Here is a 14,836-nt window from a genome sequence, read left to right on the forward strand (position 1 = left end):
TGTAACTTTTTAAAATTTAAGATCAGGCTTTTTGTAGTTAGTTATATAACTCATGAGGAATTGCAAAAACTTTTACAGAAACTTGGTTCTTTGAACAATGAGCCTGCACTACCTTCTACAAGCTACTTGCCTGCAACTCCAAGTGTGGTTCCATCATCATCCTACATACCAAGCTCTGAAACACAGCCAGGCAAGTGGTCTTTTACTTGTATCACTCCTTTGAATACTTAACTGGATAGCTAGCTTATGTGCACTTAAAAAGTATTCTTTCATTCAGATGAAGGAAAAAGTATCTTATTATAATAGATCCTTCCAGGTCAGTTCCATTCATACAAAGCCATGAAGTTTGTTTTTGTTCTTTAACGAAATGAATTTATTCTGTAACATGGTAAACTTTTAGGAATAACAAAAGCACAAGTCCCATATGGTCAAGGTCCAAGTAGACAGGTTGGCTTTGGCAAGAAGAAGGTCCACCTTCCCCTCAGAGATTGGAGCAAAGAAAGAGAGAATAGGCAGTGGTAGGAGGGAGTTTTGTTTAGGGAGAAGAAAGAACTGGAGGGAAATCAGAGGTAAGATCCCCCTCTGGGAGAAAGACATACTGTGGATGATGTAAGAAGCTTGAGGAAAGAGGAGGAGAGGTTTGGGGTAGTTGTTATGGGGAACGTGGTAGTCTGAGACCGCAGTTGTGACCTCCAGGATGTATTCTGCAGGATGCATGTAGGAGAGCCAAAGGTGGGGCTTTGGGGAGGACCTACAGATGGACAGGACTGCCAGGAGAGTGAGGCTGTGTGGGCACAGTGAAGAAGAATATACTTAAGGAGGGGTCAGGCAGAGGGAGAGACGGAAGGAGAGGAGGTTGTCATCTGAGAGAAGAGTTTTAGAGCTGTGAATCATGGAGGTAGAATAGTTATGGGCAGTGGTGACATCTTCATGGGTTTGAGAGTTCCTCTTAGTGGCTGAGGTGGATTGAAGTTACGTGCTATGAAGTATGTGGGCTGAGAAGCCAGGTGGCTTGAAGTCTAAAAGTACCATGGCCTTGCTTAAGGAGGAAGAATGCTATAAGCCGATACTGAACTCCGTAAGAAAGGAGTAGGGAGCGACCTTTGGGCCTGTAGAACCTCAGTCAGGCTCTAGGTATGGGTGTGAGCTAAACTCAGGCAAGGGAGAAGAATGATCCAGGTCAGTAGACAGATAAAGCCAGGATCTGAATAGGGTGACAGAGACAGATGAAGTGAACTTCCAAGAAGGGGCTGCCGAGTGATGGCAGCCAAGGGAGTGTCTGGGCCTGGCACTGAGGAGCAAGGGACCATGCCTGGGAAGGCACATCCAGGACTGACACCACCCAGGGATGCTATAACCTTTGGGGGCTGAAAGGAGCATGAGAAGAGCAGGGAAGTTGATTACCAGAGGACCCAGTAGCAGGGAGTGGGCAGAGGAAACTATAAGCTCAAGTGAATTTATGTATTCTGATTTCATCTCTCTTCTTTTTTTTTTCTTTTTAAAAACTTTAATTAATTAATTTTTAGTTTTCAGCATCCACTTCCACAAGACTTTGAGTTCCAAATTATCTCCCTATCTTGCCCCTCCTCCCATGCATTCTGAATACTCCTTCCCCCAATCTGCCCTCCCTTCTCAAAAATGCATTAAATTCCTTTACATCATTGAATGTCAGTTTTTTCTCCTCATTGATTATACATTGATTATTTTGCTGGGTAGGTGATTCTTGGTTGTAATCCTAGTTCCTTTGAACCTCTAGAATATTATATTCCAAGCCCTCCAGTCCGATAATGTAGAAGCTGCTAAATCTTGTGTTATCCCGATTATGTTTCCACAGTACTTGAATTGTTTCTTTCTGGCTGCTTGTAGTATTTTCTTCTTGACCTGGGAACTCTGGAATTTGGCTGTAATATTCCTGGGAGTTTTCCCTTTGGGATCTCTTTCAGGAGATGATTGCTGGATTCTTTCAATTTCTGTTTTGCCCTCTGGTTTAAGAATATCAGGACTGTTTTCCTTAATTTCTTGAAAGATGATGTCTAGGCTCTTTTCTTGATCATGGCTTTCAGTAGTCCAATAATTTTTAAATTCTCTCTCCTGGATCTGTTTTCCAGGTCAGTTTTTAAAATGAGATATTTCACATTGTCTTCCATTTGTTCGTTCTTTTGGTTTTGTTTTATAATTTCTTGATTTCTCATATAGTCATTAGCTTCTATTTGCTCTGTTTTAATTTTTAAGGAATTATTTTCCTCTCAGTGAGCTTTTGGACCTCTTTTCCATTTCGCCAATTCTGCTTTTTAAGGCATTTTTCTTCTTATTGGCTTTTTGAACTTCTTTTGCCATTTGGATTAGTCTGTTTAAGTTGTTGTTTTCTTCAGTATTTTTTTTTGGGTCTCCTTTAGCAAGTTGTTGACTTGCTTTTCATGATTTTTTTGCATTACTCTTCATTTCTCTTCCCAATTTTTCCTTTATTTCTCTTACTTGCTTCTTAAAATCTTTTTTGAGCTATTCCATGGCCTGGGACTAGTTCATATTTTTCTTGGAGGCTTTGGCTGTAGGAGCTTTGGCTTTATTGTCTTCTTCTGGTTGTATGTTTTGATTTTCTTTATCACCGAAGTAAGATTCTGTAGTCTGAGTTTTTTTTACACAGTTTGATTATGTTCCCAGCCAATTACTGCTTCCAGTGTAGAGGGTGTACTGTCCCAAGTTTTAAGGGTTTTGTGCAGCTGTTTTCAGAGATATTTCTAGGAACCTGTAAATTGTCAATTCTTCCAAGGTGGCATGATTAAAGGCGAGGTGTTTACTCCTCTCCTGGCTGGTGCTCTAGTCTATGAGTGATCACAAGCGCTCTTTTCTGCCTTTGAACTATGAGGAGGATTCCCTCTTCACCACCACATCAGTGCTCCTCCAAGAGCCAGATCCAAGCACAGGCAAAGCAAGAGAATCTTGCCTCAGCACCAGCAAAGAGATCCCTGCAAATCCCTCCCTGATCAGCCGCTCAACCCCCCCCTCCTTCTATGGGCTGAGAGCTCCAGAAGCAGCGACCCCAGGGCTGTGTTAGAACTGGGGCTGGGACTGAGCTTTTCTCACCACAGTCACAGACTTTTCCTACTGGCCTTCTAAGTTGTCTTTGGTGTTTGTGGGTTGAGAAGTCTGGAAATTGCTACCTCTGCTAGTGATTCAAGTCTTCTGAGTCCTGCTTCAGATTTGTAGAGGCCTAGTCTTTGCTTTTGCAGCCCACACTGAACTGCACTCCTCTCCTCTCCCAGCCTGGCACAGTAGACCTTTCCAGTCAACCATCCAGGTTGTCTTTGGCTGGAAATTTGTTTTACTCTGTCTTTTTGTGGGTTCTGCTGCTCTAGAATTTGTTAAGAGCCATTTTTTACAGGTATTTGAAGGGGTTTGGGGGAGAACTCAAGCAAATCACTGTCTTTACTCTGCCATCTTGGCTCTGCCTCTCCCCTCTCTCTTCTTACATTTCTCCTGACTAACAGTTTTAAAACATTTGAGGGAAAAAAGGTGTTTCCCATATTAAGTTTCCAGACTCCTATGATTTGCTATTGCTGATTGAGTGAGAGTTAGATTCCTTACCTGGACTTCCATAGTTTGGAGCCACCTTATCTTTCCAGCCTAATCTGGAAATGCTGCTCTCCTGCAGCATGCACTTCAGCCAGCCTCTTCTTCTGGTCTGAACACATCTCACACTTGGCCTCCTCTAAAGATGTTCTCATGCTCTCCCAAGCCCATTTCATTCTAGAATGTGACCTGTTAGGGCTGATGACACTCCTAGCTCATTGTAGATTGCCACATTGATTGGACGGACGTGTAGCTGCGATAGCCAGAGGTGAGTTCAGAAGAGAATGCCAAGAGGATGGATGTGCATATCTACACACCCACCCACATGCACATGCACACACCCATACCCATATTCATCCTCCTCAGGTTCTCCCAGCTTCCCTATCTCCCCTCTGTGTAAGTGCTGCCTGACCTCAGACCACTGGCTTCAGCCTTGAAATGCCAGGGCCATTCCCCTGCTCCCTGATGGGCCCCTACCACCTTGTTCAACAATCAGCTCTTAATAAGTGTTTGCCCAGATGAGTGAAGCAGTGGGTGAGGACTTGGTGATGGAGCCTTGCTGTCAAAGCCTATGCACATGCCTCCTCTTTGGATCAGAGAGTGAGGGCCGGAAGGAGCCCTGAGCCCCAGTCAAGTTTAGCTGTCTCATTTTACAGACATCCCCCCACCCCCACCCCGGCCTGTCTCCCAGTGGGCGTCCAGACCAGTAAGTGACAGTTGGGTCACAGTTGGCTGCTCCTGTGCACTCTTTGTACTTCTGTGGAATCCAGTCCTTGCCTGAGATCTTCATGGCTTCACTTGTGTGCACCTCATGTGCCAGCCAGGGTCTAAGCTTGAAACCACAGGACCTTATCTTTTTGTTTTAGCGGGGTGGGAGGAGAGGGAGGGGGGTTAGGCCTCCACATCTTCCCAAGAAACAGAGGAGGGAAGGATAGGTGTAGGCCAGCACTGATCCTAGCTGACTTTCCCCACGGGTCTGAAATGCCAGCAGGCTGTCCACCCACCCATCTTCCAGCTCTTTCAGCTGCAAAGTCCTCTGCCTCTTTTGAAAAGCTCTGAGTGAATTTTGAGTGCTGATATTAAGAAGCAAGTTTGTATTAGGCATGAGATTATACTTTGATTCCTCTAACTTTATACCTGCAGCTCCTTCGGCTCGAGAGACCTTGCAGACTATCCGGCAGCCAGACGAGCCTGCAACCGCAAACACTACTCTTCCTGCTCAGTTCAAGCAGAGGACACCCCTATACAACAGCAATGCCAACCCTGCTCCTGCAGCTGCTGCTCCACCTACCTCACCTCTGACCCCTACGACCCTGCCTGCTGTCGCCCCTGCAGCACAGACTCCTCCCGTGGTGCCACAGACCCAGCCAGCCCCCCAGCCGCAACCCAAGAAAGGTCTATCCCTCACGGTATGTCTGCTCTCCTGCCTCACCTGCCCCCTCAGAATCTCTGACCTCCTCTAGTCTGTAAAGATTCAGCTTAGAAGCCACTTTCTTTTTTATTTTTTCCTTCCGATTTTTAGACATTATTATTTTAAGTTTTGAGTTCCAAATTTTATCCCTGCCTCCACTCCCCACTCCGTGACATGGTAAGCACTTAGATATAGGTTATATATGTGCAATTGTGTAAAACATTTCCATATTCGGAAACATTTTCTACAAGAAGATTCAAATAAAAGAAAAAAATGGAAGAAAGAAAATGAAAAATAGTGTGCTTATGTCTGCTTTCAAACAGTGTCAGTTCCTTCTCTGGAGGTGGATAGTATGCTTCATTCTTGGTCCTTTGGGATTATCTTGGATCGTTGTATTACTGAGAATTAGCTCAGTCATTCGTAGTTCTTCATCAAACAATCAATATTGCTGTTACTGTGTACAACATTCTTCTGGTTCTGTTCCCTTCACCATGTACCAGTTCCTAAGGAAAAGCCTTTCCAGGTTCTTCTGAAATTATCCTGCTTGTCATTTCTTGTAGCACAATAATATTCTATCACAATCATATACCACAGCTTGTTTAGCCATTCCCCAACTGATGACATCCTTTTTATTTCTAATTCTTAGCCACCACAAAAAAAGCTGCTATAAATATTTTTATGCAAATAGATCCTTTTTTTTTTAAATGTCTTTGGCATATAGACCTAGCAATGGTATTGCTGGATCAAAGGGTATGCACAGTTTTATAGCTCTTTGGGCATAGTTCCAAGTTGCTCTTCAGAATGGTTGGATCAGTTCACAACTCCACCAACAGTGCAATACTGTCTCAGTTTTCCCACGTCTGCTCTGACATACAGCGTTTTCTTTTTTTGTCCTATTAGTCAATCTGACAGGTGTGAGGTAGTGCCTCAGAGTTGTTTTAATTTGCTTTCTCTGATCAGTAATGACTTAGTGCATTTTTTCATATGACCATAGGTAGGTTTGATTTGTCTGAAAACTGACTGTTCATATCCTTTGACCATTTAGCAATTGGGGAATGACTTGCATTTTTATAAATTTGACTTAGTTCTCTATATTTGAGAAATGAGGCCTTTATTAGAGCTACTTGTTACAAAATTTTTTTCCCCGTTTTCTCTTTTCTTATAATTTTGGTTATATTGGTTTTGTTTGTGCAAAAACTTTTTAATTTTATATAATCAAAATGATCTGTTTTACATTTTGTAATACTCTCTATATCTTCTTTGGTCCTGAATTCTTCACTTATCCATAAATCTGACAGATAAACTATTCTGTGCTCTCTTAATTTGCACTTTCCGCGGGATGCCTTTTCTGGTCACATCAGCAGCTAGTTCTGAGGTAACCTCCCATCTCTTCTGTATGCATCTGGTTTATGTACCTATTTACTTACATCCTCTTTTCCCTTTTAGTATGTGAGCTTTATGAGTGCAGGGACTTTTTGCTTTTCCTTGTATCCCTGACACTTAGTACATTACCTGGCACATAGTAAGCATTTAATTAAGTAGATTTTAATTTTAATTAGTGTTTGGTTTAATTGATGGATTTAGAGGAACCTGGGTTTAAGTCTGTTTTGCCACTTACCCTGAGCTCATTTAACCTCATTGGGCTTCATTTCTTCTCTCCCTTGGGGCTAATAGCACATGTACTAGCCTATCAGAAAAATGTGAGGAAAGGGCTTAGTAAACTTTAAAGTGTCCTAGAAATAGGGATTGATATCATTAGCTATAGGTATTTTGTCAAGTGTTACAAATTTGGATCTAACCATTTTGGAGAGCAATTTGGAACTATGCCCAAAGGGCTACAAAAATGTGCATACCCTTTGACCCAGCAATAGCACTTCTAAGGCTGTATCCCAAAGAGATCATACAAATTGGAAAAGGACCCACATGTACAAAAGTATTTATAGCAGCTCTTTTTGTGGTGGCCAAAAATTGGAAATTGAGGGAATGTCCATTAGTTGGGGAATGGCTGAACAAGTTGTGATATATGAATGTAGTAGAATACTATTGTGCTATAAGAAATAATGAACATGCAGACTTCAGAAAAACCTGGAAAGACTTGTATGGTCTGATGCTGAATGAAGTGAGCAGAACCAAGAGGACTTTGTACACAATAACAGCCACATTGTGCAATGACTAATATTGATGGACTTAAAACCCTTCTCAGCAATACAAGGATCTAAGACATCTCCAGGGGCCTCATGACGGAAAATTCTATCCACATCCAAAGAAGGAACTATGGAGTTTGAATGCAGATCAAAGTACTATTTGCTTTTTTTTTTCTTCAGTTGTGTTTTGTTTCTTCTTTCTGGTGGTTCCTCCTGTTGGTTCTAATTCTTATTTACAACATCACTAATGTGAAAATTCTGTTTAATAGAAATGTATATGTATAGCCTATATCAGATTGCATGCTGTCTTGGGAAGGGAAAAGGGGAGGGAGGGGGAGAAAAATTTTAAACTCAAAAGCTTATGGAAGTGATTGTTGATAAATCTAAAGAAATTAATTTTTAAAAAAGTATTACAAATTTGGAGGTAACAGGGTAGTGGGGAAAGCACTAGAATGGAATTTGGAGAACCTAGATTTTCTTCCAGGTTCTTCCATTAATTTATGTGACCTTGGATAAGGCCTTTGATCTTTCTGAGCACGTTGTGGTTGTGGTTTGTCCTTTGTTCTTGAAGAGGACCATGACCTCAGGAAGGTGATGCCATGACTTGCAAGTGAATTGGATTTAGGTGAGGGAGGGCTGGGCAAAGTCACCAGCCTCACTTTCTCCTCCCATAGCCATGTGGGTCCAGTGGCCAGATATAGATTAGGATAACTGGAGATGACCCAGGATGCAGTGGGAGACCTTGGCCATTTTAAGCTAAGGTCTTTTCTTTCAAGTTCCCACTTTGACTGGGGCAACTCCCATTTGGTGATTAGGGCTGTTTTAGAAATGACCCAAGGGATGGTCTCTTTAATTTAAAAAAATAGTCATCAAACTGGGATGGGAAGACCCTCAGGGTCTCTTCTGGCCAAAAGAGAAACAATTAATATTTACATTCACTCTGAGCCATCTGGACCCAAAAAATAACCATTAATCGGTGCTTGGGTAGGGACCTGTTGTTGGCCAGTCAATGAGAGCCGGAGTGAATTGGGTTTGAGGCATGGTCTTTAAGAAAGAAATTTAGCCAGTAAACCCCAAGATATCAGAGTAGGTTTCAGCCATCAAAATCTACCTTCCTTTGAGCAGAGCACCCTCAGATAAGGGCATGATGCCTCATGTGGAGAGAGGAGAGGAGAGGAGCTGAGTTGCCCAACTGGAACTGGGTCCCCAGTGGGGCAGCTGGGAATACTCACAGGTTGTGATTTGTCCTTCGTTCTCATTGAGGACCATGACATCAGGAAGGTGAAGGGCATGTGAGTTGGATTTAAGTGAGGGAGGGCTGTGCAAAGTCGCCAGCCTCCCTTTCTCTTCCCTCTGAGCACGTTATTTTTCATCTGTAAAATGAGAGGTTCTTGAACCTTAGGAAGGAGACTGGAGAAGGTGATCTCCATAATCTCCTTCAGCTCTTATTTCCTGTCTCTTATATGTCAAAGGTTTTAAGTTTGTGTCTGAGTTATTGAATAAATTAGTTTGGAGGTGACTAATTCAGCCTGCTGTTGTAACAAAATGGACTAGTACTGCAGCACCTTTCCAGCAGGCCCAAACTGCTGTCTCTGATGGGGAGACACACATCCCTGACCTAGGATTGGTAGTAAACATTAAAGCATGTTTGCTTTGGTTTTTTAGATCCTATCTAGGTCCCTAATATGCTGCCTGTATCTCTAGATACAAATTCTGCTACTACCTAATATTTATTGAAGGTCTCTTTTAGAGGGAAGCCAGGGTTTGAGCCTTCTGCATGTGGTCAAGTCCCAAAGAATGTGAAATCCATATGTGGGTCTCACTTACAGAAGGAGGAGGCCTCAGGATGTTTAGTCCAATATATACATGAATAAAGATATATTCAGTAAAATCTCTGACCAAGTGTCCATCCTGCCCTCCAGTGATAGAGAGCTCCCAGCTATCCAAGGCGCCTAATTCCACTTTTGAACAGCTCTTCTTGTTGAGAAGTTTTTCCTTACATCAAACCCAAATTACCTTTCCAACCTCCACAGTCTGCCAGTTCTACTCTCTGAGACTAAGAGAATAAGTCTAAAATGTCTGCCCCATGATAGCCCTTCAGATACCAGAGGACAGAATGCATCCCTTCTCCACATGGCTTTCATCTGGCATGGTCTCCCATCTGCCTCCTCCCTCCCACTTTGCCAGTTTTTCTCCTAAAATATGACTCTTAGAACTGCACAGAGCACTGCAGATATAGTCTGACCACAGTAGAGGATAAAGGGCCCATCCTCTTCTTTCTTCTGGGCTCTTCCTTTTGCATGACATCATGTTCCCTTTTGTGGCTGTACCATCACACTGTGGTCAGCCACATAGCCCATGACAGTCAGTGGTGATGAATTTCCTCTTTACTTGGGGGTCTTTTAGGCAACTTGTTAGCTGGGGTGGGGCAGTTTTGGGGGAAGTGCATGTTAGGGAAGAGAGATGGCTCAACTAATGATGACATGACTTCATGGGGAAGGAATGCTAGATGTGGATTCAGAGAACTTGGAACCAAGTCCCAGCTTCCTCATCCTCCTACCTGTAGTACCGGAGTTAAATAACTTAGATTCTCTAAACCTCGAGTTCCTCATCTTTAAAATGAGGCCTAAAATGGCCCCAAAGTCTCTTCCAGCACTAAATCTGTGTTCCTGTGGTGTTAGGACTTGGACCTGCAGCAGTGAAGAGATACTCTGGCAGTTTTGAAATGTTCTGGAGGGAGGAAAAGAATTAGAACAGGAGAGAGAGAGAGAGAGAGAGAGGTCCACCAAGCCCAGAAAGTTCACTTTGTCACTTCGAGAAAGACTAGTGGCATATGTGCAAATAAATTTAGTCCTTGGCTGGGCTTTGAGGTTGACTTCAGTAACTTTGTGAGATCTGTGACTTCCTAAGGTGGGTCCTCTTTCCACTGATGCTCTCGAGGAAAGTATACTGTGGTGAGTTATCATGGGGCCATTTGTGGGGCAGAGCCTCTGTGCCCTCCTCTTAGATGGGCCAGGGAGGGCAGCTGCCCTTTTAGTTGACATGCCTGGCCTTGAAGCTTCTTTGGCCTAGGAGATGTGCCAGAGCTCACACCCAGACTCTTGAGAGGCCAGGCTCCTTCGTCCACCAGGACTGTTCACCATAATGTGGCTGCCTGTGCCCCAGGGCTTGTGGAAGAACTTCAGTTAGACTTTGAACCAGAGACAGTTTTCAGATCTGGTAAAATGTGATCCTCTTTCCTTAACTGTCTGTATTTATTCTCTTGTGTTTAGAGGGAGCAAATGTGTGCTGCACAAGAAATGTTCAAGACTGCAAACAAAGTGACCAGGCCCGAGAAGGCGCTCATCCTGGGCTTCATGGCAGGATCCAGGGGTGAGGAGACATTCTCTCTGCTAAACTTGAAGGAGTTTTTAGTTTCGGGTTTTTGTTTTTGTTGCATAAATAGTATTTTATTTTTTCCAGTTATACATAAAGATGGTTTCATCATTCATTTTTATAAGATTTTGAGTTCCAAGTTTTGCTCCCTGCCTACCTCTGAAGGGTTTTTCTGGGCCGTTTGTCTATGAAGTAGATTTTCATTTGATTTATGCTTGTGTGTATCCCCCACCTTTGGACTGAACACATCCAACCTCCGCCAGGTTGGCTGGTCCATTTGATACCTTGTCTAACCCCTAACCCCAGGTAGGGTAATAGAGCAGAAAGGACTGTAGGACTTCAGGAATCTGTGGTTTCACTGGGGAAGATTCTCCCCTCTCCCCTCCCCCCCAAGCGTAGATCAGAGCCTGAGCACATCCTAGGAGCCTGACCTCACGAATACTGTGGCTAAATGGCTGCATTCCTGGTGTGGAGTCTCTGCGGCTTTCACTAGCCAAGTCCTGCCCTTGGGCCTGCTGCACTTGAAGCTGTGTCACAGCTTGTGCTCCCTCCCTCCTAGCCCTGCCTCACAGGGAGGGCTGAGTGAACGGACCTCATAGAGCTGCGTAAATCATCTTAGTAATCTGGGCTGGTGCTTCATTATGCAGGAAAATTGTATCATGATGGTTTAGTTCCTTAAAAACACTGTCTGTTTTGTCTGTCAGTGTATTCCTAAAGGGGTAGGAAATGGCCTATATCTTACTGTTTTTTGAGAAATGAACTAGATGGATTCCAGTTTGCAGCACACATTCTAAATCTTTATTTTCCTTTCTTGCTTGATTCTCTTTTTTCTGGTGTTTTGTCTGCACAGAGAACCCTTGCCAAGAGCAGGGTGACATCATTCAGATCAAGCTCAGTGAGCACAGAAGTTCTTGACAAAGCTGACGGCACGGGAAGCACCACCATGTTAGTTGACACAGTCTTTGAAATGAACTATGCCACTGGCCAGTGGACCAGGCTCAAGAAGTATAAGCCCATAACAAATGTTTCCTAGAGGACCCAGGACGAGACTGCGGGGACCGAGCCAGAATGGGCAGCCGCCTCTGCTGAAGAGATGGCAGAGATGGCCCTTGACCCAAGGACATCCACACTCTGTTTCTTGTTCCCTTCCAGGCTAACTTTTACCCAGCCCCACCTTGGGAGTGTGCTCTGAGTGACAGCTGCACAGACTGAGGCCTGGTAGATTGGTAGGGTTTCTAAAATGAAAAAGGTGGACTGCGTGTGCCACGTCCTAGTCCTTCCTCCAAGAACTTCCTCTCTGGATGAGCAAAGCTCCATTCCAAACCTGGGGAGGAAAGATGATTTATGAGATTGCTTTCAAATTTTCTCTTAAGCTAAGATGATAAATTCCCTGCAGATTTGTACGACCTTGTGCTTTAGCTCATTTTGCTAGGAAAAAAAAATGGCATGTGAGGCGAGTTGGGCGATCCTGTGCAGTCTGAATGCATTCATGTCAGTGCACTATAAAATAAGGACTCCCAGAAGCATTAATCTCTCTTTAGCCTAGATGAGCACCCCATTTACCCCTTAGTATTGGGACGTCAAGTATTGCCAAAACTAACACTCTCACATTGCTTGCAAACTATCTGATTGGCCCTTTGCCTTGCTGGCAGTCTGGCTGGACATCGGTGGCATCTGCCCCCGGGCTTCCAAGGGCCGCAGCATCGAGAAAGGTCGCATAATTTTGAGTAGGCCATGGTGTGAGGTGAGATGGGTTGTCATGCTGGTCCTCAGACTTATCCAAGGGCGGGCATGCTCACAGTGTGATGGCTTCCTTCTTCCTGGGGGCGTAGGAAAGAGGTGAGAACAGCTATGAGAATGCATACGAAAAGCTGGGGCTTCTGCCCTGGTTGCAGAGACTTAAGGCTAGGTTTATTTTTATCTGTTCACAGGCCATGTGAATGGTCTTAGTGCTGGGACCCCAGGGGAGCATGGGAGCAGATCTCTGGCCATTTAAGCCCCTCTTACTTGTTGGGTAGAGCCTTAAGAACTATTTGAGGTCTTTAAACCTGTTTGTGTGTGTACAGTGGGCATGGCCCTCACTTCTGGCTTCTTCAGTCACATCATCAGGAGAGGCAACATGTTGATCTAAACTGATTCTAGCTTTTCCTTTTTGGTTCAAGTCTGAAACAATCAAGACCTTTGGTTTGGGGTAGGGGATGGGGTTGGAGCAATAATTCAGAGGTGCAAAGCCAGATTGTTACTCTGAAGATAAATGTTTACATGTGTAGTGTCAGCTGGTAGCAGCGGCACAAGGATTGGGCCCCACGGGGGGGGTTCCTATGGTTGGTGTTTGCTGGAGGGTCATTTCAGAGCCACTCTGTGTTATCTGACCACTCCTGACCATGTGGTGTGCAGGTACCGCCTGCGTTAGTTTTCAGAGTAAGTCCTCTGGAATGAATGGTAGGGTTGGTTTTAGTTATTCCTGGGGGGGAGGGGAAGAGAAGACTTGGGGTGTTCTTTTTTAGATGTTTTGTTTTGGGATTTAATGTTACATTTTGCAAAGCTAAATTTAACCAAAAAAAAATAAGTTAGAGAGTTTTCTTAATTTTAGTGACTGATATTCCTGTTGGCCTTTTATCCAACTTAAATTTTTTTAAACAGAAATCCTGGTAATTGTTAACTGAGTTATTTTTCTATTGAGATGTATCTGTGTGTGAGTAGAAAGTTAACTGCTTTGAACTGCAGGACCTGGCTGCAAGCATAGAACACAGAGTGGTGTTGGAGACTTGCGGCCTTTGCAGTTGGGAGAGTTCTTCCCCTCCCGTGATGTGGGCTCAGACCAGCCTGAGGGTGACGGTGACCAGACACGGCCACTCCATCCTCCAGAGCTGAGGTGGTATCCATGGGCTCTCTGGTGGGCGGGAAGTAGAAGTGATGATTCCTGTGGGGTGCTGGGGCCAGAGTCAGTCACTGGAGGAGCATAGAGGCAAGGGGAGGAGTGGCTGCAGCCCTCTGGAGAGGGGCTCCCACTTCTGAGTTTCCTGCGTGTATGTGTTAATACTTTCTTGTATTTCAGTAGATACCGAAATACGTCGTCAGATTTAAAGAGTAGACAGGAGTGTGCCGCCTTCCACAGTTTCAGCACAAAGGCCTGTTACTGCTGCCCCTTAGCAAAACAAGTTATTTCTTTAACTTTCTCAGTCCAGCTACTGATTTGGGGGGAAAGGGGTTAGTTCAGTTTTGGTAGGCTTTAATGAAGCAAAAAGCCAACAGTAGTTCACCTGTTTTTGAATAATTATCTTAGGAAGTTGCTAAACACAGAAGATCCTCCATCCCTTGGGTGGGTCAGTCCATGTTGCGTCAAGGGGCCATCATAGCGTCAGACAATTCAGAAGAAAGCAAGATGTGTTTCCTGCATTTGATTCTCTAGGGAACGGGAGCATTTTGCTGTTTCATGAGGAAATGCTCTCCCCCTCTGAAATTGGTGTTTGCTTTGCTGTGCTGCTGCCAGGCCCTCAGCAGCATGGCAGGGTCCTGAGAGCCAGACGGCAGCACTTTTCCTGGAGCCAGAGATCAGAAAATACCTTTTCCATCCGCTCCCCTGAACAATGAACGATTCCTCAGCCTGAATCCTGTGAAATACAGACGGCTTCTGTGGCTGGACCAGATATCTGGCTCCACCCAGCTTTGTAGCCTTCAAGGCTGAGAAACATTTTCACAGCAGGATTTGACTGGTAAGAGTTACAACATCAGCCAGCCAGACTGCCCCTATCCCATGAATCTGGTGCCTTTGATTATTTAAAAGAAAAAGAAAAAGTCATTTTGTAAATGTTTCATCTCCAGCAGAGCCCCTTATGTTTTCTATTTCTTGGTTTTTGTACAGTTGTAAAAATATTATAGATCCTCTGTCTCTGGGTACGTATTTTCAGTGTAAAACAGTCTGTATAATAAAAGTTTAGATTTTCTAAAGAAACTGTGTAAAGTTGTGAGCATCCAGAGGTTGTTTTCAACAGTTCTCTGGTTTACTCGGTTGTGGGGCAGTTGACCAAGCTGTGATCTCAAAAATGCTTGCACTGAGGGTGTTTGGGGAGGGCCGGGTAAGGGGAAAGGGTCTGATGGGTAGGCAGCATCTTTGTGAAAGAAGAGTTGCTGTATTCTTGAGTCAGTGCCTTGAATGCCTGTGAATCCTCACTTTCTGGAAAGACTACCAGGCTTAGTTTCAGTGGCCTCACCATGGGCTTAGGAAAAAACAGGTGGTGAACTAATTTCAGGAATTTCTCCTAAAGGAAGAGGATTTATGTATTTTGAGGATGTATTTCTTCCTCAGCTCTCATAACCACAGGTACTGAGGTCA

At 44.1% G+C, this 14,836-nt stretch overlaps 1 protein-coding gene across 1 annotated transcript in view; it reads left to right on the forward strand.

The window, feature by feature from the left end:
* Window positions 1-14,455, forward strand: part of NELFA (negative elongation factor complex member A) — a 38,790-nt gene extending 24,335 nt beyond the window's left edge. Inside the window, 5 exon segments of the mRNA XM_020992226.2 lie at window positions 79-190; window positions 4,714-4,979; window positions 10,398-10,497; window positions 11,351-11,402; window positions 11,404-14,455. Of these exon segments, the coding sequence (XP_020847885.1) occupies window positions 79-190; window positions 4,714-4,979; window positions 10,398-10,497; window positions 11,351-11,402; window positions 11,404-11,533 (660 nt within the window). The 3' untranslated portion in view covers window positions 11,534-14,455.
* Window positions 14,456-14,836: the final 381 nt, after the last annotated feature.

Source organism: Phascolarctos cinereus, unplaced genomic scaffold, assembly GCF_003287225.1.
Source record: "Phascolarctos cinereus isolate Bilbo 61053 unplaced genomic scaffold, phaCin_HiC Scaffold_9;HRSCAF=440, whole genome shotgun sequence".
NCBI lineage: Eukaryota > Metazoa > Chordata > Mammalia > Diprotodontia > Phascolarctidae > Phascolarctos > Phascolarctos cinereus.